General features: G+C 38.5%; 1 protein-coding gene across 1 annotated transcript; it reads left to right on the top strand.

Annotated features, from left to right (window-relative positions):
- The first annotated feature begins 2,728 nt into the window (after positions 1 to 2,728).
- Lfg (Glutamate NMDA receptor-associated protein 1 lifeguard) lies at positions 2,729 to 23,586 on the top strand. Its single transcript, XM_071664346.1, has 6 exons — positions 2,729 to 2,856; positions 9,313 to 9,425; positions 11,411 to 11,627; positions 13,081 to 13,202; positions 15,140 to 15,230; positions 19,463 to 23,586. The coding sequence occupies exons 2-6, from the start codon at positions 9,334 to 9,336 to the stop codon at positions 19,661 to 19,663; spliced, it is 723 nt and encodes a 240-aa protein (XP_071520447.1). The 5' UTR covers positions 2,729 to 2,856; positions 9,313 to 9,333; the 3' UTR covers positions 19,664 to 23,586.
- Positions 23,587 to 24,122: the final 536 nt, after the last annotated feature.

Genomic DNA, 24,122 nt, shown 5'->3' with positions numbered 1-24,122 from the left:
TTACCTTATGCTCAGCCGTTCTCTGTGTACATGATAAAAACAATGGATTAAGGTCTCGAGAAAATGTTTAGGATATGACTTGGAAACCTCATTAGTGTGTTGCACACACCATTTTGAATATATGGAGAATTCACTGAAATAGAACTTTACACTGAATAATATGTAAAAGGGAAACGTTCGCAGTTTTCTCGGGGGTACATCGAGTTCAGTGTATAACTGGCAGTTCATTTTCTTACACTCGTAAAAGGCGGAAACTTAGATAAGCTGCAAGATCAGTGGAGGGATTTACTGTAAGTATTAGTGATACGGCACAACTCTCAACTATAAACAAATGAACATGGCCACAATTAGTTCGTACTTCGTGGCCTTTCATATTTATGTGCAACCCTTTGGTTCCACCTCTACTCTGTATGTGTTGAGAGGGTGTATTCCTATCTTATTATAATAAAACCAAGCAGGCAAATACACTCCAGGTGTCCACTGCAGCCAATCGCGTCAAGCTCCCTTGCGACAGAGGGAGGGTATGTATCTTATCATCAGTGCCTCCCCTGGATATCACTTGTGAAACAAGGTAAGGTTGGTCAGTGGCAAAAGCGGCACATGAACCTGGAAGCCAGCAGAAAAAAGGAAGGACATGGCAACTCTGCAAGCAAGCGATGCCGAGGATCCACTGGATGAAGATGTATTAACTCAAGTTTTTCTACAATAACATCCTGTTAAGGTGTGTGCCTTATTTTGTGATACTGAAGTCATTTATAAGAGATTAGAGAATTTTAATATTTTATTGTATATCTTCAAATGCCAGTCTTTGGCACTCACTTTTTCGAGTGGTGGTAACGATGTGGCAGCAGTTGTAGCAGACATTGTCAATAATTTCGTGTGCTCAGGGTTCACCTCAAGCGACCTGCCTCGCCCTGGTTAAGCGAACCAGCGCTTTCTGTAGTTCATTTAAATTCTTATTTATTGATATTTTGCGATATATCATACGATTACTGTTATCATGCATTTTTCATTATTTTTTAATGGGTATTATTCGTTTGGTTGCTCTCTTGTTGAATGCGCATCAGAAATTGATGAAACCATAAACTACTTTGATAGACGAGTTGAGGGAATTGTGAAATATATCCTAAAGTTAACATGTTATCCGGACACCTTCTAACCAGGAAATACATTCATTTCTTTTCGTGGAAAGCCTTGTCCGGCATATGACTCCAACTTCCCAAATGGGGAAGTGTACACCTTGTGTACCACATGGTGCTTGTGTTTGTTTTGATGTAATTAACTCAAATGACACTTGGTGACCAAGTTTCCTCCAGCCTTGCCTTGGAAGTATATCTTCGTGATTTCGCCAAACTAGCGCCTTCATACCTTCTCCCCACAAACAATACTATTGCTCTCCGTATTTCTTTTTTAATTGTCTTATGGAGGGGGAGGGGGGAATTAATCCCCTCAAACTGAAGCCCCTCCCGCACTGTAGATAAATCAACTGATTACACGTAGTCTGCTATGTCTTACCGCTCTGTAATTCTCAAATGTTACTCTGTTTGTACTTTCAGGTGCAGTTTGCCCGAATTGCCTCGAAACTGTAGCTGCAGCGCGCCTTGCCGGAACTTGCCTTATTGCTATATTAACGAGCAATTTCCTTTTTTTTTTCCTTAAGGTTAAAGGGCCCTTAGGGCCATAAGGTATGGCGAATATTTTTTTTTTATCATCAGAAAGCATTAACTGATTTTTGAAATTGATTTCAAATGTGAATATTTACTACATTTTATTGTTTATTCTCTCTCAATTCACCTCAACTTTTTTTATGGAAGGGAGAATTTTCAGAAAACTTCTTATCTAATAAAAAGATGTTTCTTAACATGACATCACTGATTGGGTTTCAGCATCTTTTTTTTTATAAAGTTAAAATTATTACAAAATTCATTGTATTTCGGTCCTTTATAATGTCGGTGTTTCATATTACGCTGTGGTTATTTAGCTGGCTAGGCACTGGTTGCACTGATATTTATTGGTTAGTGCTTATAGTTCTCTATATTCCTGTATTGGCGACTTTCACAGAAGGGTCGTTTGCAAATATCGAGATTCATGCAAATATCAGTTACGATGAGTAAAAAGATCAATTTTCTTTTTAATTTCGTTAAATACAACACGGTAGCGAAAGATCGTAAGTGATTACGTGTCATCATCATCTTGAAATCTAAGTTGATTGGTTGGTTATCTAAGCTGTAGGCCAATAGACATCAAAATGATGATGACACCACCAGTCGCAACGGCTTAAACACTTCCCTCGACTACTTAAGACAATTCGAGCACATGCAATATTAATATGTATATGGTCTTAGTGAAGTCAAGGTAAAGTGTTGTGTTTTAAGTCAAAACAATCATAATTACCTCACCTCCAAACTAGAGTTTTCGTTACTTTACCCACAAACAAGGGGTATAGTGACCTCATCCTCTAACTAGGGGTATAGTTACCACACCCCCCAGGGAAGCCCATCCTTAATATAGGAAAAATACAAACCAAAATGAAGGATACCATCTCAAACCCTTCCTGATCTCAGCATGATCCTGAGGTGCCACGAGAGAGAGAGAGAAAAAAAAATGTCCAGCAATAACCTTGCTGGCAAGGTCATGTATGACCTAACAGTGTCCAGTAGTTAGCTAAATGAGAATAACATTACAGCTTTCAAGTTGTAATCATTATTACGTGGACGAGGTGGTGGTAGCAGTAGTGACGTCACCAGAGACGTCACCACACCGCTATCAGTTGAGGTGGTTGTACACAGGAGCAAGAACTCCTCAGCTGACACACGTTATTTCCGTGATTTTTTACCCCAGCTCTGAGTTTTGAAGGTGAGTTTCGTTATCCATATGTTAAGGTCATTGAAAGACTCAGTAGGTGTATATTACCACTAGAAATGATAGATGTAAGAGCAGGTCTCCGTAATAAGATCTTGAGAATCATAAGAGATCACATTGTCTTAGTCATGTGATGACATTTTACCTGGTGAATGCCATGATGACAGTCATGACCATCACGTATATGAAATTATGATAAAACTTGCTCTTCCTGCATTGTATAGTCGTAAATGGTAACCTTTTTGCTTCTTTAGTAAACTAAGATTTCTTAGATGACACCAGAACAATGTTGTTTTTGTTTTTATTCTTAGTCGGGGAAATATATCGGAATTTTCCTTGCTATTGGATAGTGTGTCGAAGAGCTATACAGAACATGAACAAAACGTCTCAGGAACAGTTTAATGAGTGACATCAGTTCCCTGGGCTTCAGAATAGCATTTCAGTGAGTACGTACGTGTACAGGACTCGATGTTCACAGTGGTGCAATAGCAGTTCAGGGTTCGTAAGGTCATATTGAGTGGGGCAGCAATTGTCAGGTCATCATCGTCTAAGGTTATAGCAGTGTTTGTTGTTACTAGTAGATATCTATACGACTTGCAGCCATATCTTCAAAATATAAATAAGTTAATACCTTTCTTGGGATGTGATCCAGTGGCAAAACAACAGCCATGTAGTGAGAGCCAGCTCTAATCCAAGAACCCTTACCTAACTTAACTTTAAGATTAAAAAGAAAAAGTTAAACCAGAACAAGAAACCTAACCTAACCTTGGGAAACTACCAGGTAAGTGGAAGTTGTGGAAACTGGCAGCAAGGGAGACTGTCAGTTAAGTGGAAGTAGAGGTAAGGAGTAGCAGAGAATTCCTAACATTTACCACTATTGATGAAATTGGGCAGAGCTTTAGTTTTTATGCAGTGGTTATTTTGTTTATTAGTTGGCACTGGTAGGACTAAGAGTATTTTACAGGTATGGATTAATTTTGTCTTTTATATATTTGCTGACTTACCACTATTGATGAAATTGGGCAGAGCTTTAGTTTTTATGCAGTGGTTATTTTGTTTATTTGTTGGCACTGGTAGGACAAAGAGTATTTTACAGGTTTGGATTAATTTTGTCTTTCATAGATTTGCTGACTTTAAGTATTAAAGTTCTTGTAGATATCAAAACATAGATAACTGATGAGTGAAAAGATAAGTCGTAAGTCCACTAGGGGTCATGAGAAAAGTCAAGGAAAAGTGTTAGGCTAAAATGTTCAAATCATTTAGCCATCCCTGATCCAAGACATTGGGTCTACCCTCAGCGTAGTCTGTCTCAGTGTAACAGCATAATCCAGAGGTGGCAAAGGGGAAATTAACTAGTTTGTAAAATGTTTGACCATTAAAAGTCCAGATTGCTTTGCTTTGCTATTATCCCTGGTTAAAGTAATTTGGTTTTGTGTTGGTCATTTTGTGTTCTGAGAACAAAATGAAATTAGCGGAGCACAGTCATTAGGTAAATATAAACATTTCAAGATATTGATGATTAAGGCGATAGTGGTGAAGATCATGAAAACCTGAGAAAATATGGGGTTGCCTAATGTAAAAGTTGGTGTAAGTCATAAAAAGGAAGGTACATTACAGTTCACTGATGCATTATACATAACTTTGTATATTGAAAAATTTTAGTGTGCATTGGTAGTATAGCATTGCAGAACAGGATGTATTGCTTTATAGTTTATTCTTTTATGTTGGAAGGCTGTAGCAATGAAGGTTATCCATATCCTTAACTTTTGAAGCATTTGTAACCTTATTTATGTTTTAATGTGTAAGAGAATGAGAGTTAAGAGTTATTTTAGCTTATTCTTGTAATGCCCACAGAGCAACTGTTTCACTGCTGTCAGAGGTACATAATTGCCGTTTCCCGCGTCAGCAAGGTAGTGCTAGGAAACAGACGAAGAATGGCCCATCCACTCATATGCACATATATGTGCTTAAACACTTGCATATGCTCGTATACATAACATATACGTATACATACGCAGACACATACATGTACATATTCATACTTGCTTGTCTTCATCCATTCCTGTCGCTACCCCGCCCCACAGGAAAACAGCATTACTATCCCCTGCTTCAGCGAGGTAGGGCAGGAAAACAGACAAAAAAGGCCACATTTGCTTACACTCAGTCTCTAACTGTCATTTAATGCACTGAAACCATAACTCCCTATCCACATCCAGGTTCCACAGACCTTTCCATGGTTTACCCCAAACGCTTCACTTTCCCTGGTTCAGTCCATTGACAGCACATCGACCCCAGGTTTTTTGTATATAGTTATTTTTCTGTTTCCCATTTTCTTTTGGAATAAATACATGGGGATGTGTGGATCAGATTTTTGTAGTAAAGATGACCATGGAAAAGTATTTAGCAAAAGGTAAGAAGTTGTATGCAGCTTTTATGGATCTGGAGAAAGTGTATGACAGAGTCAAGTGGAATGCTTTAGGGATTTGTTAATGATATATGGTGTAGGAGGAAAACTTGAATGGTGTGAAAGCCTCCTATGTATAGAGGAGCAAATGTGTCAGTAAGAGTGGATGGCGAGTCGAATGATAGTTTTGGGATACTCGTAGGTGTTAGGCAGGGCTGTGTGATGTCACCATGGCTTTTATATATATTTGTTATTACATGACAGCTAGAGACTGAGTGTGAACGAATGGGGCCTTTGTTGTCTTTTCCTAGTGCTACCTTGCACACATGAGGGGGGAGGGGGGTTGTTATTCCATGTGTGGCGAGGTGGCGGTGGGAATGAATAAAGGCAGACAGTATGAATTATGTACATGTGTATATATGTATATGTCTGTGTGTGTATATATATGTGTACATTGAGATGTATAGGTATGTATATTTGCGTGGGTGGACGTGTATGTATATACATGTGTATGTGGGTGGGTTGGGCCATTTCTTTCGTCTGTTTCCTTGCGCTACCTCGCTAACGCGGGAGACCGACAAAGCAAAATAAATAATATATATATATATATATATATATATATATATATATATATATATATATATATATATGGGTAGAGAGATAAGAGAGATGAAAGCAAAACTAAGGAAAAGGAGTGCAGAGATGAAGTATGGCAGAGATATGGTGCTAGTGGCATTCCTGTTTGTGGATGATACTGTTTTGTTTGCTGAGAGTGAAGAAGAGTTGCAGAAGGTTGTAAATATGTTTTATGATGTGTTTTTATTATAGGCGATTAAAGGTAAATGTAAGTTAAAGTATTGGTGTTTTAAAGGAAGCCGAGTGAAAGTATAGATTTTGTTTTGGGTAGGTGTAGTGATATGGAAAGGGAGATAAGGGAGGGAGCAGTACAGGGTAGAAAACTCATTGGGTCTCTTAATACAATAATGAAGGATAAAGGTGTAAGTATGGAAGTGGAGAGAGGATTAAGGGGCAGCATAGTCCTCCCAATCTTTACCTATGCATCTGAAACATGACATGGACATGGAATGAGTCACATAGGCTGTGGAAATGAACTATTTGAGAAGAGCATGTGGTGTAACTAGATGGAACGAAGAAAGAAATGAAGGGGTGTATGTGGTAGGGCAGGGAATGAATTATAGTGTGGTTGAATGGGTGAAACGTAGTATTTTGAGGTGGTTTGGGCATGTGGAAAGAATGTAAGACAAGGAGTTTAAGAGGAGAGTGTATGATAGTACAGTTAAAGGAGTTGGTGTGAGAGGAAGACCACCGACATGGGCAAATAGGGTGGAGAAATACTGGAGGGAGAAAAATGGTGTAAGAATGCATGGAATGGAGTATGCGATTAAGGCATGTAGTGATGGGGATGAGCGGAGACTCTTTTGCCATGGCCACCCCTTGATAGGAGTTCCCTGAGGGAATAGGTGTCATAGATAAAGGTAGTACAAATATTACAGAACTGGAATGTCATGATAGTAAATAGTTTACTAATTATAAAAGAGCCAAAATCAAGATGGGACTGGATATTTCCTCACTTTGGGTAAGCCTGTGAGTCTTCGTGATGGGTGCAGCACGAGTTTATTGCCAGACTGCCATGTGAGGTGCTAGTATTGGTTGGAAAGGGTGTGTAGGTTAACTACTTTCCTAAAGTAGGACTTTGGTGATAGGTCAAGGATTATATCAGCTCCCAGGACTTTCTCACACACTGATTCCTGTAGCTTGTTTCTTGCTAAAGTATTATCATATGAAGGCCTTCTTGTGCTGTGACTCTTCCTCATGATGACAAATAGTTGTAAGACTGATATGTTCCTTGCAGCTTACATGAAAGCAAATTTTCTTCTGCTAAGTTTCAGTTTGAAGGGAGGAGGAGGAGGGGAAAATCAGTACAAAAGTACAAAACTAGTTCATGTGATGCTGGCACTCTTCTGAATGGGAGATGCCTAATTAGGAAAGGTTGTCTAAACTGAAACCATCAGAACTTCAGTGTATGGCAATGCCAGTGCTAAGGATGTCATATCCTTGAGAACAAAAAAGCATCAGCCTTTGAACTGACTGTATAAGTTTCAAATAGGATTGTGTGAATCCTCTGAGGAGTTGCTTCGTAATGTTAGAGCTGTTGTAACTGTAAACCCTTGGCCTTTGACATCCCATTGCACAGGTCCACTATGGTGGCTGCAATGTGCTGATAGTCTGGCAAAGATTTTCATGGCAGTGTTTAAAATTTACCAGTTATTGTATGGTTCCTTATCTTTATCCAAGGATGTCACTGATAACCTAACAACACAGCAAGAAAAAAAAGAATCACACTGCACAGCTATCCATAAATAATCAGAATGTAATTGTGTCATCAGGGGTTGGAAGAAAGAAGCCTTGGCAGCCATGGAAATAAATTATGTGATAAAAGAAACCATTACTCCTGTATGTGGTTATATTTTGGATGAAAATGGAGATATTTTGTCATTATTCATGTAAAAATATTTATTGTGTGTTGATGGTAAATAATGAGTACGGTATGTGTAAAATCGTGGATGAAACTGTGTGTAATGTACTTAGGTTTATAGATAATGAAATCACTCAAAAGAAAATACCTATAATCATTGTATAATGGCATAAGTAAGGAACATTCATGCAGCTAACAGGGCATTCCCGTGTCAACTTCAGTAACCATATAGGAAAATTCACTTCTTTGTTGGGTAATATTAAAAGTAACATATACTATGTAGAGATAATCTGGGAGGGATTTTTTTTTCCCCTTGGGTACCTTGGGTAAATGCCATTTTTGGATGTATAATATACTGCTGTTTCGGGCTTACTTAGAGTGAATGAAGATTAAACATGAATGAATACATCAGACTTTTACTTCCTACCATGGGCCAATTAAAAAAGTGCTTTGGCACATGCTAAGTAATTAGTAAGGAAGAATGCTGGTAGAAAGACAGTTATCACTTACTTGGTAAAGATTTTGTATGCACCATATTTTTGTTTTTTAAGGACAGATTTATGTGCTGTGATAAACAGTACGCATTAGTTAAGAGTAAATGTGAATAAGAGCAAGGTTATTAGTTACAGTAGGGTTGAGGGTCAAGTCAATTGGGAGGTAAGTTTGAATGGAGAAAAACTGGAGGAAGTAAAGTGTTTTAGATATCTGGGAGTGGATCTGGCAGCGGATGGAACCATGGAAGCGGAAGTGGATCATAGGGTAGGGGAGGGGGCGAAAATTCTGGGAGCCTTGAAGGATGTGTGGAAGTCGAGAACATTATCTCGGAAAGCAAAAATGGGTATGTTTGAAGGAATAGTGGTTCCAACAATGTTGTATGGTTGCGAGGCGTGGGCTATGGATAGAGTTGTGCGCAGGAGGATGGATGTGCCGGAAATGAGATGTTTGAGGACAATGTGTGGTGTGAGGTGGTTTGATCGAGTAAGAAACGTAAGGGTAAGAGAGATGTGTGGAAATAAAAAGAGCGTGGTTGAGAGAGCAGAAGAGGGTGTTTTGAAATGGTTTGGGCACATGGAGAGAATGAGTGAGGAAAGATTGACCAAGAGGATATATGTGTCGGAGGTGGAGGGAACGATGAGAAGTGGGAGACCAAATTGGAGATGGAAAGATGGAGTGAAAAAGATTTTGTGTGATCGGGGCCTGAACATGCAGGAGGGTGAAAGGAGGGCAAGGAATAGAGTGAATTGGAGCGATGTGGTATACCGGGGTTGACGTGCTGTCAGTGGATTGAATCAGGGCATGTGAAGCGTCTGGGGTAAACCATGGAAAGCTGTGTAGGTATGTATATTTGCGTGTGTGGACGTATGTATATACATGTGTATGGGGGTGGGTTGGGCCATTTCTTTCGTCTGTTTCCTTGCGCTACCTCGCAAACGCGGGAGACAGCGACAAAGCAAAAAAAAAAAAAAAAAAAATTAAGTATTATGTCATTTGTAACAGACATTCTGATAAGTATATTGCAGTTAACATTTATTGTGTTCGCCTTTTTCAGGACCCATAATATAGTACCAAGATGTCTCATGATTATGAATCTTACACTGAGCCTTTGGCTGGCAGTGACAACATGGAATTCTCAGATAAATCTATCAGGATGGGCTTCATCAGGTGAGTCATGGTTAACCATATTTTGCTTGTTCTTGATGTTTCTGTAGGATGTTTTAGGAATCTATAAAAGCTACTGATAGAAAATGATATAGTATTCTTGGGGATGAATTTATCATATTCTTTTCCATTCAGCAAGAGTTTGATCATACTTTGACCTTGAATGAATAATATGTATCAGAAGAAAGCACACGTTGTTAAAACACTTAATTGAGAATTATTAGGACCTTAATGGCTGTCTCATATCGTAGTAATGATCTGTTGAATTGACTGAAGGCAACAGTTGCACTGATCGCTGTTGTACAAGCATGGGGTAACTACTTCACATGCATGACATGTACAAGAGTATTTTGAAACCTTTGCCATGATCTTATTCAGTGTCTGTTAGGAATATTCTGAATATGTTGATGTGCTTGTTGTATTAATGAAGGTTTATTGGATATTAAAAGCTGAGGTAGATTATTATGTATCAGCTTTATAATGGTATATCAAGTATTCTGTTCCTTAGTGGTATAGCACAGTCTCCCACAGTGGGGAAATTTGGGCCTATAATTTTGTAAAAGGGGTGAGAGGCCTCCTTAGCTGTATCTGTTCTGATATAAAGTGTTAAAAGGGAACTTTTTGAAGCAGAAAAGTGTAGTTAATTGAATGTAGATATTGTTTGTCCGTGTCTGCCTCTGTATGCTCTTGTTAGGTTTTTAGGGGTTTGTATATGGTTTGCTGAACAAAGCTAGTTTACATACAGAAGTAGGAAACATTTATGGGGTTAAAAAACAGATGAATATTACATTACTTAATGTTTAAACTTTTCAGAAACTTGAAGAGAAATTAATTTAGGTTCGACTGTTGTTATATTTGATCAGATAAGTACTCTTCCAGTTTTAAGTATGGTACCATTACAATTTGAATGTGTATATTTGAAGGGAATATGGTGTTATTTAAAAGAAATTTAAAGAGCATTGTTACAGATTGTATATTCTTGAGATATGGGAACATATAGTATTCATCCTGAAGAATTATTGAATCCTGAATTACTTCTCACTCTGTGTTCCTTTTCATAGGGAACTCCACATGGAAAGTTTTAGATGGTAATGAAAATGTTCCCATATTTCTAACCTGTGGACAAAGTCCTAGGAGCGTTGAAAGAGCATTTACTCATTGTTAGTGGGTTGGGTATCAAACACTTTATTACTCTGCATCATGAGGGATAACTCAAACACTTTATTACTCTGCATCATGAGGGATAACTCAAACACTTTATTACTCTGCATCATGAGGGATAACTGTGAGAATATATTCAGTTTGAGCACCATATAACACATGAGGCCAGCAAATGCTTATATACAGTACTCAACAATAATACAGCCTTTCATCGTAATGTGGGAAAATTTTGGGTATTCCAGACCAATGCATTTGGTTAGAGGTCATTTGGTGCTTCTGAACCAGTTATGTTGAACTCTCAGCAATAAATACTAAGTTTATTTACATTATAGGTACCATAGCTAATTGTGTTGACCATATTTTAACATCTTTTGTTAACAACAGCTTTAATTGTAGTCATTTGGCTGTTTGTTGCAGGTGTTTGGATAATTGCCCTTAAACCGATTTTTAACACAAAATTGTGTTCCTCTTTCCCAGATAAGAGGGGCAGTATGAGGTTTCTGTTGATTATTGACATTGATGTGATTTTTATAGATACTGAAGAGGCCCATTACTCATGGAATTAACTAAGGATATCATGCCTTTGGTTTCTGTTATTGGGGTAGTGAATGAACATTAAATAACTTGAAGTATTGCTGGTATCCAGAGAATGAATATTAGATTGTTTTATCCTCTCTGCTGGTAGGAGTAAAGACAATAATGATGTGTTAGATTTCCATAAGATTGATATCTTTCTTCAGAACTAGATTCATCCTCCCATGTACTTCTTATCATTAGGATGTACTGCCCTGAATTTTTATCTTTTTTTTTTTTTTCCAATTTCTCAGGAAAGTTTATATGATACTGATGGCTCAGCTCTTAGTGACATTTGGAATGGTGGCAGTGTTCAGCTTGAGCAAGGATGTCAACACATTTTTCAGGGGTAATCCTGCGTTCTTTTATGTAGCTCTTGCTGGTACCCTTGTCTGCATCATTACTTTATCGTGTTGTGGAAATGTGAGGCGCCGAACTCCCCATAACTACATATTCCTTGGCATCTTCACTGTAAGTTTACAATTTCTTAAAGTACTATCTCTAGCTCTCAGTATGCAATTATTGCTTATTCATTTTATTTGATCACCATTTCCTGCATTAATGAGGTAGCACCAGGAAACAGGTGAAGAAACACCCATCCACTCACATACACATATATACGCATATAAATATGCATATGCTATACATAAATGCCTACATGCACATATACATAGACATATACATGTATATACACATGTACTTATTCATACTTGCTGCCTTCATCCGTTCCCATCACCCCTGTGCCACACCCAAAATAACATCACCCCCCACCTTTCCAGCGAGGTAGCACCAGGGACAGACAAAAAAGGCCACATTCGATCATACTCGGTCTCTAGCTGTCATGTGTAATACACTGAAACCACAGCTCCCTTTCCACATCCAGGCCCCACAGACCTTTCCATGGTTTACCCCAAATGCTTCACATTCCCTGATTCAGTCCACTGACAGCACATTGACCCTGGTATACCACATTGTTCCAATTCATCTTATTCCTTGCATGCTTCTCACCCTCCTGTATGTTCAGGCCCTGATCGCTCAAAATCTTTTTCACTCTGTCCTTCCACCTCCAATTTGGTCTCCCACTTCTTGTTCCCTTCACCTCTGACACATATATCCTCTTTGTCAATCTTTCCTCACTCATTCTTTCCATTTGTCCAAACCATTTCAACACACCATTTTCTGCTCTCACAATCACACTTACTCGATCAAACCACCTCACACCACATATTGTCCTCTAACATTTCATTTCCAACACATCCACCCTTATCCGTACAACCCTATCTATAGCCCATGCTTCACAACCATATAACATCATTGGAACTGCTGCTCCTTCAAACATACCCATTTTTGTTCTCTCCTTCCACACATTCTTCATCACTCCCAGAACCTGTGCCCCCTCCCCCACCCTGTAACTCGCTTCTGCTTCCATGGTTCCATCCACTGCAAAGCCTGCTCCCAGATATCTAAAACACGTCACTTCCTCCAATTTTTCTCCATTGGAAGTGTAAGGAACAAGGAACAGTGGGAAATCAGGGATGAGGTGGTAGGGTTGAGTGAAAGATGCTTTGAATGTTCTGGACCTGAACATACAGGAGGGTTGAAGGTGTGCGAAAGGTTTCACTTATTGAATCAATGTGATACACATGGGCCAACATGCTGAACCAAGGCATATGATCTTTTTCTGGTATTACCTTGCTAATGCAGAAAATGACAAACAGTTACAAGAAGAAGAATTAGCACAGCCTTGGAGTTTCATGAGCTACTGACAAAGTTGATTATAGACGAATAAATTTATATATGATTTTTTTGTGTTCATATTTTTTTACAGTATGCTATGTTATATTTTTATACTGCATGTTGTTTGTGAAATGTTTTCTTTACATTCAGGGAGAATATCTTTGCCAGAAATCATTTGAATTTGCAGGTATGTGAAGGATTTCTGCTGGGTACTGCTGCAGCTTCTTTCACTGGCACCGAGATCCTAATTGCTGTTGGTATCACACTAGTGGTGACACTGTCCCTTACTGTGTTTGCTTTCCAGACAAAGTAAGTGAGTTTCATGTATGCTTTCAAAAACACATACTCTTTGCAGATCAGTAGGAGATAAGGAAGGTTTTAGGCTGCTTTCTGTGAAACATTCTTGTTAAGTTTTAGCAGGATGAGAACGATTGATATTAATATGTCCTGCCAGTACAAAACTTTTGATGAAACATTGTCTTAACCCCTGGATTTATCTGGCTATATGTTTGTCTGTCACCTGGATACACATTTTTGTTTGCATGAGAAAAACAAATGTAAGTCAAGAAGGGTAAAAAAAAAAAAAAAGAGTCGGTAGATATGGGCAGATATGGAGATGTGTTGCCAAGTTGGCTAATAAACTTGGCAGGTGTGCTTGTTGGGAATTACAAACCAAGACAAGAAAAAAAGTTACCAGACAAAAGGTAAAAATTGAGAAGAACTGGATTAGGCTAGTGAGAGGAAAAACACATCACATCTTTCATAAGGAAGCCAAGATCAATATGAGATAATATGTACCTGAAGGTCATGTATACAAATGCAATTAGTCTTGTAGTAAATGTTAATGTTGATAGAGTGTAGGCACTAAATCAAATTAAGGAACTAGTCCTGACATTGTTGGATTACTGTAGACAAATGCCAGCAAGGAAGGCCAGAAAAGATGAAAGGAGGAGATTGATATATAAGCAAGGAAGGCCAGAAAAGATAAAAGAAGGAGATTGATTAAGCAAGGAAGGCCAAAAAAGATAAAAGGAGGAGATTGATTAATTTGATAAGGGATACTGTACCATTGAATTCTAGGATATGTTGATGGATGGTGCATTCAAGCAGTACATAACTGGTAAGATTACACCCATCTCTTAGACATATTTTATTTATAGAATCTTTGCCTAAACCAAGTAAGCAGTGCACAGAGGCAGTGAAAAGAGTGAACAAAATTCTTGGTTTTGTTGGTAGAACCTTGGAATTTAAGTCCAGGGAAATCATCCTTACTCTTTAAAGTTGATTGATTCATCCACATCTTGAATATTGTGTTCATTTTCGGTCTATGCCTAAAAAAAAGACAAACAGAACGGAGAATACAGCGTTGAGCAATGAAGATGATTCCTGGACAGAGAAACAATTCTTATGAAGAGATTATACGACTTTAATCTATTTAGCTTAGAAAAGAGAGGGTTAGAGGTGATCTAATACAATGATTCAAAATGACCAAAGTCTTTGATAGATTAGATCTATCAAATATCTTAAGACTTGATTCATCTGGTTGTATTTTTAGTACATTTTCTTCAACTGGATTGTTAACAAGGGGAACATTTTGCCAAGAAGTTGTTGAAAGCAGTACCATAGTTATGTTTTAGAATAGCCTTGGTAAAGATTACACTTCAAGTCCACGACTTTCATTATTTGCATTGTTATTTGCGCCTCTTTAGTCAAAATGACAATTTGCTGGTTATTGTATCTGAATTTTACCATACTATTTTGTGAGTTTCTGATATCTTCCCTCTATCTTAAACAGCCTTGATAGGACCCAATAGTCTGTTGCTGTTTGAATTCCTTTGTATTCCTTTGTCATCACTTCTTTAGAAATTCAGTTGCAATACCATTCTTTCCAGCCGCCTTGCCATGTTTCATTATACGCACAGCTTTCATCATCTCTCTCCTCTTCACTAAATCACTCTGCATGACTCTCTCACTTTGCATACCACCCCAACCCAAACATCCTAGGTCTGCCACCCTGTCATCAAACACATTCAGCAGTCCTTCAAAATACTCACTCCATCTTCCCATTTCATTACTACTTGTTAACACTTCCTGATTGTATATGCCTTGAATATAATGTAACACAGTTCATTGTATTGTACTATTTAGTTTTCAGGTTACTGTACATTAGAATGAAACAAACCAGGCATTGCCAACAAGAGTAGTAGTGGTCTTTTATTCGTACTAATTTGACATTAATCCAACAGGTTTGACTTCACAACCTGTGGAATGTTTGTATTTGTTTCTATCATCATCCTCATCATGTTTGGCCTCCTAGCTATGATTCTTAACAACCCGGTGAGTACAAATTATGATTTTTGTCTTGTGCACAAGATATTGTTTTATTTTTGAAGTCTCATTATATATTTTCACTTATAAGCCATACTCATATTTCTGGGAAGTTCTGTCATGAAAATTTCTTGAAGTGGTGATAATTTTAAGCTTGAATAATTGTCAAATGAAGAGCATAGATGTATTAAAGTAGAACCTTGAGCTAAGTGTCTAATGATTGGGAATATGTGCACCTAGTTATTGGAAGTTAGTAAAAGGATCATTCAGAATCTACCCTAGAAGAATGAATTTATGATTTCAGGGAAAATGATATGTAATAGTAATATGTGTTAGGTAGACACTGACTGGGGGTATGATATTGCTTGGGTTTTGGGAGGATTAGTGACAGAAGTGTAATGAGCCAGCACCACAGTGGTTATCATATTTCCCTGCCCTGACCTAAGTTGCTGTCTTTCCTTCTTTATTTCATATATAGGTTGCAGGAAGTCAGTCCACAAACACTGGTTTTCTCTCCGTCTTTCACCTAACACTCAACGACATAATATGTGCAATTATTTATTCTGAAGCAACAAATTTCCTGTATACATGGGGATAGAGGATTAAGCACACTACTCTCATATCTTCTGCGTGTTTTCCTTGGTGAGTAATTGGGGGATTGAAACTCTCCCCTCCTTGGTTAGACCTTTTCCAAATGAAGGAGCTGAGGAAAGAGCTGAGTATGGTTTTCTGAAGGCTCAAAGCTGGAGTATCTGAAGTTACATAGATGTCACCAAGATGAGAAGATGGGATAGACAGTTGCTATTTTTGAGGAGGGGAACCTGAATGTTCTGGATATGAGGGAAACTGAGCTGAAAGGGCAGAGAAATTGTGTGAGGGATAAAGTCTGGGATTTGTGTGATGAGAATAAAGTAGTGGGCAGCTTTTTTAATGGAGGAGCTGTGGGAATGTGTTGAGGAATGTAAGGAAGTGAGGTCAAGACTGAGGTGGGTGAGAATGAAAATAGACTGTGAGATCTGGGTTATGAGAGGAGTGGGGAAGAGAGAAGACTTAGATGCAAGTCATCTTATGGATAATTTGAATGCAGAAGGGGTTTGATGTGGTAGTTGAGGGTATGAAGCACCTAGGTTGTTAAATTGGAGAAAAGTTTGTCAATTTGTGTGCTGCAAATGGAATCGTAATTGGGATCATTGTTAAAAAAAAAAGGTTCATTTATATGTGGATGTGTGGGGTTGGGGTCATTAAACTTTATTGGATTAAACTCTAACTGACATGCATGCAAATAAGGGATTGTATATGAATATGCTAATAGGGGCAGCAGGTGGGATGTTTGATAATTTCTTAGAAGTGAGTGTGATGGTTTGTAGTTGCTTTAGGAAAATAGATGGCAAGGGTGGAAGGTTGAAAGTAAGTGAGCATGGAAGACAGGCATGTGTGCAGAGAAACCAAGAAAGATTAAGCATAGAGAGGAATAACATGAGAGTAAATGACACGAGAGTGTACGAAGAGTGGAAGGTATTTTGAGAGGCACTGAGGTATGCAGAAAGTGGAATGTATGTTAGTGAAAGAGAAAAGAGAGATGTTTGTATGGTATCTACATGGAAGGAGTCGTGTGATTTGGAAGTGTACATGTACATTCATTGAGGTTGATAGAGATATCTTGTAGAAGATGTTACAAATGTGGGGAAAAAGCTATCAGAAGCAGTAGGTACTTTTTATCAGAAGAGTAAGTCATGTGTGCAAGTATGAAGACGGGAAGGTGAGTGATTCCAGTAAAGGTGGGACTGTGGCAATGGTGCTTGAAATCGTAGTATGAGGCTGTTTAAGCTGCTTCCAGGTGGGGTGGTGAAAAAGGTGAATTTGAGGGTTTTTGAGAGAAAGGCAGGTCTGCAGTCTTTTGGGGGTTGGTGGTCTAGGGCAGTGTCAGTTGCTGTTTGCTGATGACACAGCTTTGATGGCAGATTTTGGTAAGAAATGACAGAATCTCATTTCTAAATAGGAGAGTTTGTGAAAGGAGAAAGTTGAGAGTTAATGTAAATTAGATTAAGATTTTATGATTAGCAGGGCAGACAGAGAGGTTGGTTGGAGAGTGAATTTGAATGGAGAGAACTTTGAGGAAATGTAGTGGATATGGCTACCTCGCAAACGCGGGAGACAGCGAAAAAAAAAACAAAAAAAAAACAAGGCTGTGGATGGAACTATGCAGGCCTGTAACCCTAACCCCCAACCATGGACCACAGTGTCAGGCTTCCATCATCTGTTTCATCTTCAAAGCATGATATCTTGCCCTTCACTACATTCTGCTCAAGGCACCCTACATCTCGGCCTCATCTGGCAAAAGCCTAACATTAGGTTGCGTAAATACATGTAGATCTTCTATTCTGTTAAATTTTCCTCAAGTCCATTCACATCCAGTTACCCACACAAACCTGCATCTTTGTCAAAAGATAGTGTTGATGTTTTCTTGAATTCCCTTATGATGGCACATAATAAGGTGAGAGAAACCTTGCCTTTATTTATTTATTACCCATAATCGCTGTTTCCCGCATCAGCGAGGTAGTGCCAGGAAACAGACTAAGAATGGCCCATCCAATCGTATGTACATATTTGTACATAAACGCCCACATACGCGCATATACATGCATATTCATATCAACATATACATACACAGACATTACATACCTACACATACATATTCATACTTGCTTGCTTTCATCCATTCCTGTCGCTCCCCCACCCCACAGGAAAACAGCATTGCTATCCCCTGCTACATTGAGGCATCACAAGGAATAGACAAAAAGCCCCACTTGTTCACACTCATTCTCTAGCTGTCATGCATAATGCACCAAAATCACAGTTCCCTACCTACATCCAGGCCCCACAGACCTTTCCATGGTTTACCCCAAAAGCTTCACAAGCCGTGATTCAGTCCATTGACAGCATGTTAACCCCAGTATACCACATCGTTCCAATTCACTCTATTCTTGCACACCTCTCACCCTCCTGTATGTTGAGGCCCCGATCGCTCAAAATCTTTTTCACTCCATTCTTCCACCTCCTATTTGGTCTCCTGCTTATCCTAGTTCCCTCCACCTCTGACACATATATCCCCTTTGTCAATCTTTCCTCACTCATTCTCTCCATATGTCCAAACCACTTCAACACACCCTCTTCTGCTCCCTCAACCATAATCTTATTTCCACACTTCTCTTACCCTTACATTACTTAATCAAACCACCTCACACCACTTATATTCCTCAAACATTTCATTTCCAATACATCCACCCTCCTCCGTACAACCTTATCTATATATAGCCCATGCCTCACAAGCATATAACATTATTGGAAGTATTATTCCCTCAAACATACCCATTTTTGCTCTCTCAGATAATGTTCTCTCCTTCCACACATTCTTCATCACTCCTAGAACCTTCGCCCCCTCCCCCACCAAGTGATCACATCTGTTTCCATGGTTCCATCTGCTGCTTAATCCACTCCCAGATATCTGAAACACTTCACTTCCTCCAATTTTTCTCCATTCAAACTTACATCCCAATTAACTTGTCCCTCAACCCTACTGAACCCAATAACCTTGCTCTTATTCACATTTACTCTCAACTTTCTCCTTTCACGCACTTTTCCAAACTCAGTCACCAACCTCTGCAGTTTCTCACACAAATCAGCCATTAGAGCTGTATCATTGGCCAACAACAACTGACTCACTTCCCAGGCCCTCTTTTCCACAACAGATTGCATACTCACCCCTCTCTCTAAAACTCTTGCATTTACCTCCCTAACCTCTCCATCCATAAACAAATTAAACAACCGTGGGGACATCATACACTCCTGCCGCATACCAACATTCACCGAGAACCAATCACTCTTCTCTCTTCCTGCTCATGCACATGCCTTACATCCTTGGTAAAAACTTTTCAATGCTTCTAACAACTTACCTCCCACCATATACTCTTAAAACCTTCCACAAAGCATCTCTATCAACCCTTTAGTTATCCACAAAAAAATTGCTTATTGAATTTGATTGTAAATGTACTTTATACTCCTTTCAGATGTCAAGAATTGTAGGAAAACCCTCTAAAAGTTACTTTTGTGAAGCTGCAGTTGGTATTGGTAAAGAGTACCCACACAAATGTTGACATTTTGCCTAGTGTCCACACATGGAAATTGGCAATCAGTATGAAAAAATATACATTGATAGATATTATTAATATCTTTATTTTCAGATTATGAACATAGTGTACTCCTGTCTTGGTGCGCTGCTGTTTTCTTTCTACCTTATCTACGACACTCAACTTATGATTGGAGGAAACCACAAGTTCTCAATTTCTCCTGAGGAATATGTGTTTGCTGCACTCACTCTGTATCTCGATGTAATCAATATATTTTTGTATATTCTCTCTCTTGTCGGTAAAGCCCGCCAATAAAGTTTTTCAAGAGGGATTGCAGATCAGGGTTGAAGTATTGTAACTTCTTGAATAGATCTGAAATAATTTAAACTGAACAGAATAAAGTGCGCAGCTGGTAGAGTCTTTGTGATGGAGTTTTCATTTATATTTTGTTAGATTTGTTACATTTGATTGATACATGATATTCCCTTTCATTCCCCTATCATTTTACAATCTCTTGTGAGATAGTATTGCTGTGTTTGGATACATTTTTGTTTTTCTTTTGTGATATTTCTCACTGGACAGCAGAGTGGTTAAAAAAACATTGATCTCTTAGCATCCTATTAGCTAGGTAATGGAACTAAGTAGTTTTGTCTCATTAACCCCTGGTTGAACTTGCTTTCTAAAATGTTTTGGACTATTGTTGGTATCACATTGCATCATGGATAAAAAAAGATTGGTCCGAGTATAGTAAGGAGAATTTTGGTGATAAGTGCATCAGCAGTGTATTAGGTTCTAATATCAAAGAGAAAGACATGGTTATGTGCATTGGGGTAGTTTATAACCCAGATTAGTACATCTTAATTAATGCAGTTTCATTGTTGGGGAGCATTGCTAAACAGTTGTGGGTTGAATATTTGAAGGAAATATCTTTATTCTAATGCATCTAATATGACCATCTGTAAATATAGTGATTATGACAGATGAGGTGGAAAGTTATATTGTAGTATAGAGTGCATTTTTTGTGCTGATTGGTAAACTGGAAACCTTTCACAGCTTTAATTATTGTTTGGAAGATTGCTTATATTTTTTTATCCAGATTTTATCATAATGATTGTGATATGTCTCTCCATTTTGTGTTCAGCCTTTCATATTGTAATTTAGATATCATTAGGACAATATGCATTGGTATTACCGAATCAGTAGGTGATGCTGGACTTTGCCTACTTATGGTTGCCCACAAGTGAAAATTCACCTTTGGCAGTACTATATCATTATCCTGCTAAGGAATTTCTTGTTTCAAAGGAATTCAACATTTTTCTGCTTATGATTGTAGCAAGGCCTCTAAGGTACTGGAGCCCCATAAATAGGGTTATATTATTAACAATAATAATTGAATTTGTTGCTGTTTGAAAATCATCTCTTAAGCCAGAAAGAAAAAGTTGAATGTTATTGGCATGGCTTGTAGTACAGTACTTTCTTCCTTGTGCTGCTATAGTTTAAGCAGAATTGGTAAGTTCTAGGATGAAAGATTGTTTCCAAACTGACTAACAGTGGATGTAGTAAAGGGATGATTTTTTTTTATAATAATAATAATAATAATAATAATAATAATAATTTGTTTAATTTGTTTATGGATGGGGTTGTTAGGGAGGTGAATGCAAGAGTTTTGGAAAGAGGGGCAAGTATGTCGTCTGTTGTGGATGAGAGAGCTTGGGAAGTGAGTCAGTTGTTGTTCGCTGATGATACAGTGCTGGTGGCTGATTCATGTGAGAAACTGCAGAAGCTGGTGACTGAGTTTGTTAAAGTATGTGAAAGAAGAAAGTTAAGAGTAAATGTGAATAAGAGCAAGGTTATTAGGTACAGTAGGGTTGAGGGTCAAGTCAGTTGGGAGGTAAGTTTGAATGGAGAAAAACTGGAGGAAGTAAAGTGTTTTAGATATCTGGGAGTGGATCTGGCAGCAGATGGAACCATGGAAGCGGAAGTGTATCATAGGGTGGGGGAGGGGGCAAAAATTCTGGGAGCCTTGAAGAATGTTTGGAAGTCTAGAACATTGTCTCGGAAAGCAAAAATGGATATGTTTGAAGGAATAGTGGTTCCAACAATGTTGTATGGTTGCGAGGCGTGGGCTATGGATAGAGTTGTGTGCAGGAGGGTGGATGTGCTGGAAATGAGATGTTTGAGGACAATATGTGGTGTGAGGTGGTTTGATCGAGTAAGAAACGTAAGGGTAAGAGAGATGTGTGGAAATAAAATGAATGTGGTTGAGAGAGCAGAAGAGGGTGTTTTGAAATGGTTTGGTCACATGGAGAGAATGAGTGAGGAAAGACTGACCAAGAGGATATATGTGTCAGAGGTGGAGGGAACGAGGAGAAGTGGGAGACCAAATTGGAGGTGGAAAGATGGAGTGAAAAAGATTTTGAGTGATCGGGGCCTGAACATGCAGGAGGGTGAAAGGCGTGCAAGGAATAGAGTGAATTAGAACGTTATGGTATACTGGGGTCGATGTGCTGTCAATGGATTGAACCAGGGCATGTGAAGCGTCTGGGGCAAACCATGGAAAGTTCTGGGGCCTGGATGTGGAAAGGGAGCTGTGGTTTTGGTGCATTATTACATGCCAGCTAGAGACTGAGTGTGAACAAATGGGGCCTTTGTTGTCTTTTCCTAGTGCTACCTTGCACACATGAGGGGGTAGGGAGTTGTTATTCCATGTGTGGCGAGGTGGCAGTGGGAGTAAATAAAGGCAGACAGTATGAATTATGTACATGTGTATATATGTATATGTCTGTGTGTGTATATGTATGTGTACATTGAGATGTATAGGTATGTATATTTGCGTGTGTGGACGTGTATGTATATACATGTTTATGTGGGTGTGTTGGGCCATTCTTTCGTGTTTCTTTGCGCTACCTCGCTAATGCGGGAGACATCGACAAAGCAAAATAAATAAATAATAATAATAATGATAATAATAATTCCACCCCTAATAATAAATGAAAATAATAATAAAAATATTATTATTATTATTATTATTATTATTATTACTTCTTTCAAACTATTCGCCGTTTCCCACATTAGCGAGAACAGAGGACTGGGCCTTTGAGGGAATATCCTCACTTGGCCCCCTTCTCTGTTCCTTCTTTTGGAAAGTAAAAAAAAAAGAGAGGGGAGGATTTCCAGCCCCCGCTCCCTCCCCTTTTAGTCGCCTTCTATGACATGCAGGGAATACGTGGGAAGTATTCTTTCTCCCCTATATATCCCTGGGGAGAGGGGAGAAAGAATTAATACTATTATTATTATTACTATCATTATTTTATTAAAAAAGATTGACCCAGTCATTTACAGAAAACCAACTTCAGAAACTGTCATATTTCAGGCTTTTCAAATAACTGGTTGCGGAAGGCAGTGATGCCACACCAAAAACATGGCAGAGGCAAAGATTGTGGCTACACACAATTACACTTCATTGCCATCTCAAATTAGGGCCAGTTCTTGCATTATTAATCTTAGATGCCTCTCATGTTATGCACGTGGTGGTTAGCTTAATGATGAAATTATTAACTCAATATTTTGCCATGGAAAAGAGCTGTATACTTTTGAGTCTTGTCATCATCTCTGGAAGCAACATGATGACAGTAAAGATAAGACTGACCATTTGGTAAAAACATAATTGTGGCTAAGACTGACCATTTGGTAAAAACATAATTGTAAGCTACTCTTCCAAATCCTGATTGATCTCAGGCATGTATTTGTGCCCTCTTTTAAAATGGCTTGTTAGTCCCCTTAAAAAAAGGAATTCTTGTTCTTTGCTCTAGTTCTTCAATTTCTAAAGACCAAATGGTGAAAGGATATACGAAATGTTTGGCCATGTGACCAAACACAATTGTGACTTGCAAGCAGTCATGAATTAGAACTTAAGTTTGATTATATGTAAATTTGCTCAGAATGCTTTATGTTGTGCAGGTACATTTCTTATTGGGAAATGCATTAATTTTCATGATTTGATGACTAGGACATTAGGTAAAGCTGTTGGTACTTCTCTTTGTGGTGTGTTCAGAGGTTTTGACTTGTTTCTTAATACTTGCTTCTCCAACTTGGGGTTATCACATCATAGAGTATACAGAAATATAGTTCATGTGCATGTTGGCTGCACTTCACTGTTGCCAGATAAAGATGCAGTACAAAGTATGAGCATCCATGTCAACATCATGGAGACCAAAGTAATAAATTAGCTGTTGATACATGATGACTTGGATCTTGCCCATCTAAGGAAGTGCATAACGCACACTATGCTACATGCTAGACACCATAGGTAGTGCCCCACTATTGCAGAACCATATGAGTACCATTGGGCTGGGTGGCACTTTGCATCATATGACCTGATAACAAGGCTTGTGATGATAGGCATTAGAGCTGGGAGCAGATGATATTTGGACTAGGCATAAAAAAGTTTGTCTGTTATTGCTAAGGTAACAAAAGCACCCTTCCCACTTAATTCATAGATGATGTGTGTTGAAAAGATGTGCTTGTTGTGGAGATCTGCATAGAGTGAATCTAATAGTACGTGGTGAAAACAGGGATGCATTTGTATCTTTCAAAGGCCTGTTTTCATTCTAACCATGAAAAAAAGTGTACATAGTAGTGATGAATTACACGGAGAATTGCACACATCATACCTAAGCTTAAAGTTTTCTCTAATTTCAAGATACCCAGATTGCTTAAAGATATTTCCAGGTGCTTAATCATATGCTTCACTTGTCATTTTTCTATCTTTTAT

Source organism: Panulirus ornatus, chromosome 8, assembly GCF_036320965.1.
Source record: "Panulirus ornatus isolate Po-2019 chromosome 8, ASM3632096v1, whole genome shotgun sequence".
Lineage (NCBI taxonomy): Eukaryota > Metazoa > Arthropoda > Malacostraca > Decapoda > Palinuridae > Panulirus > Panulirus ornatus.
Note: the sequence above shows the minus strand (reverse complement) of the source record. Positions and strands in the feature narration are given on the sequence as shown.

What these genes read in the sequence shown, in the direction of transcription:
- Lfg (XM_071664346.1), top strand. Translation starts at nt 9,334, where the DNA reads ATGTCTCATGATTATGAATCTTACACTGAGCCTTTGGCTGGCAGTGAC. An exon ending in ATCAGGATGGGCTTCATCAG is followed by an intron (nt 9,426 to 11,410) that starts GTGAGTCATGGT and finishes CCAATTTCTCAG; the next exon opens with GAAAGTTTATATGATACTGA. An exon ending in CTATGATTCTTAACAACCCG is followed by an intron (nt 15,231 to 19,462) that starts GTGAGTACAAAT and finishes CTTTATTTTCAG; the next exon opens with ATTATGAACATAGTGTACTC.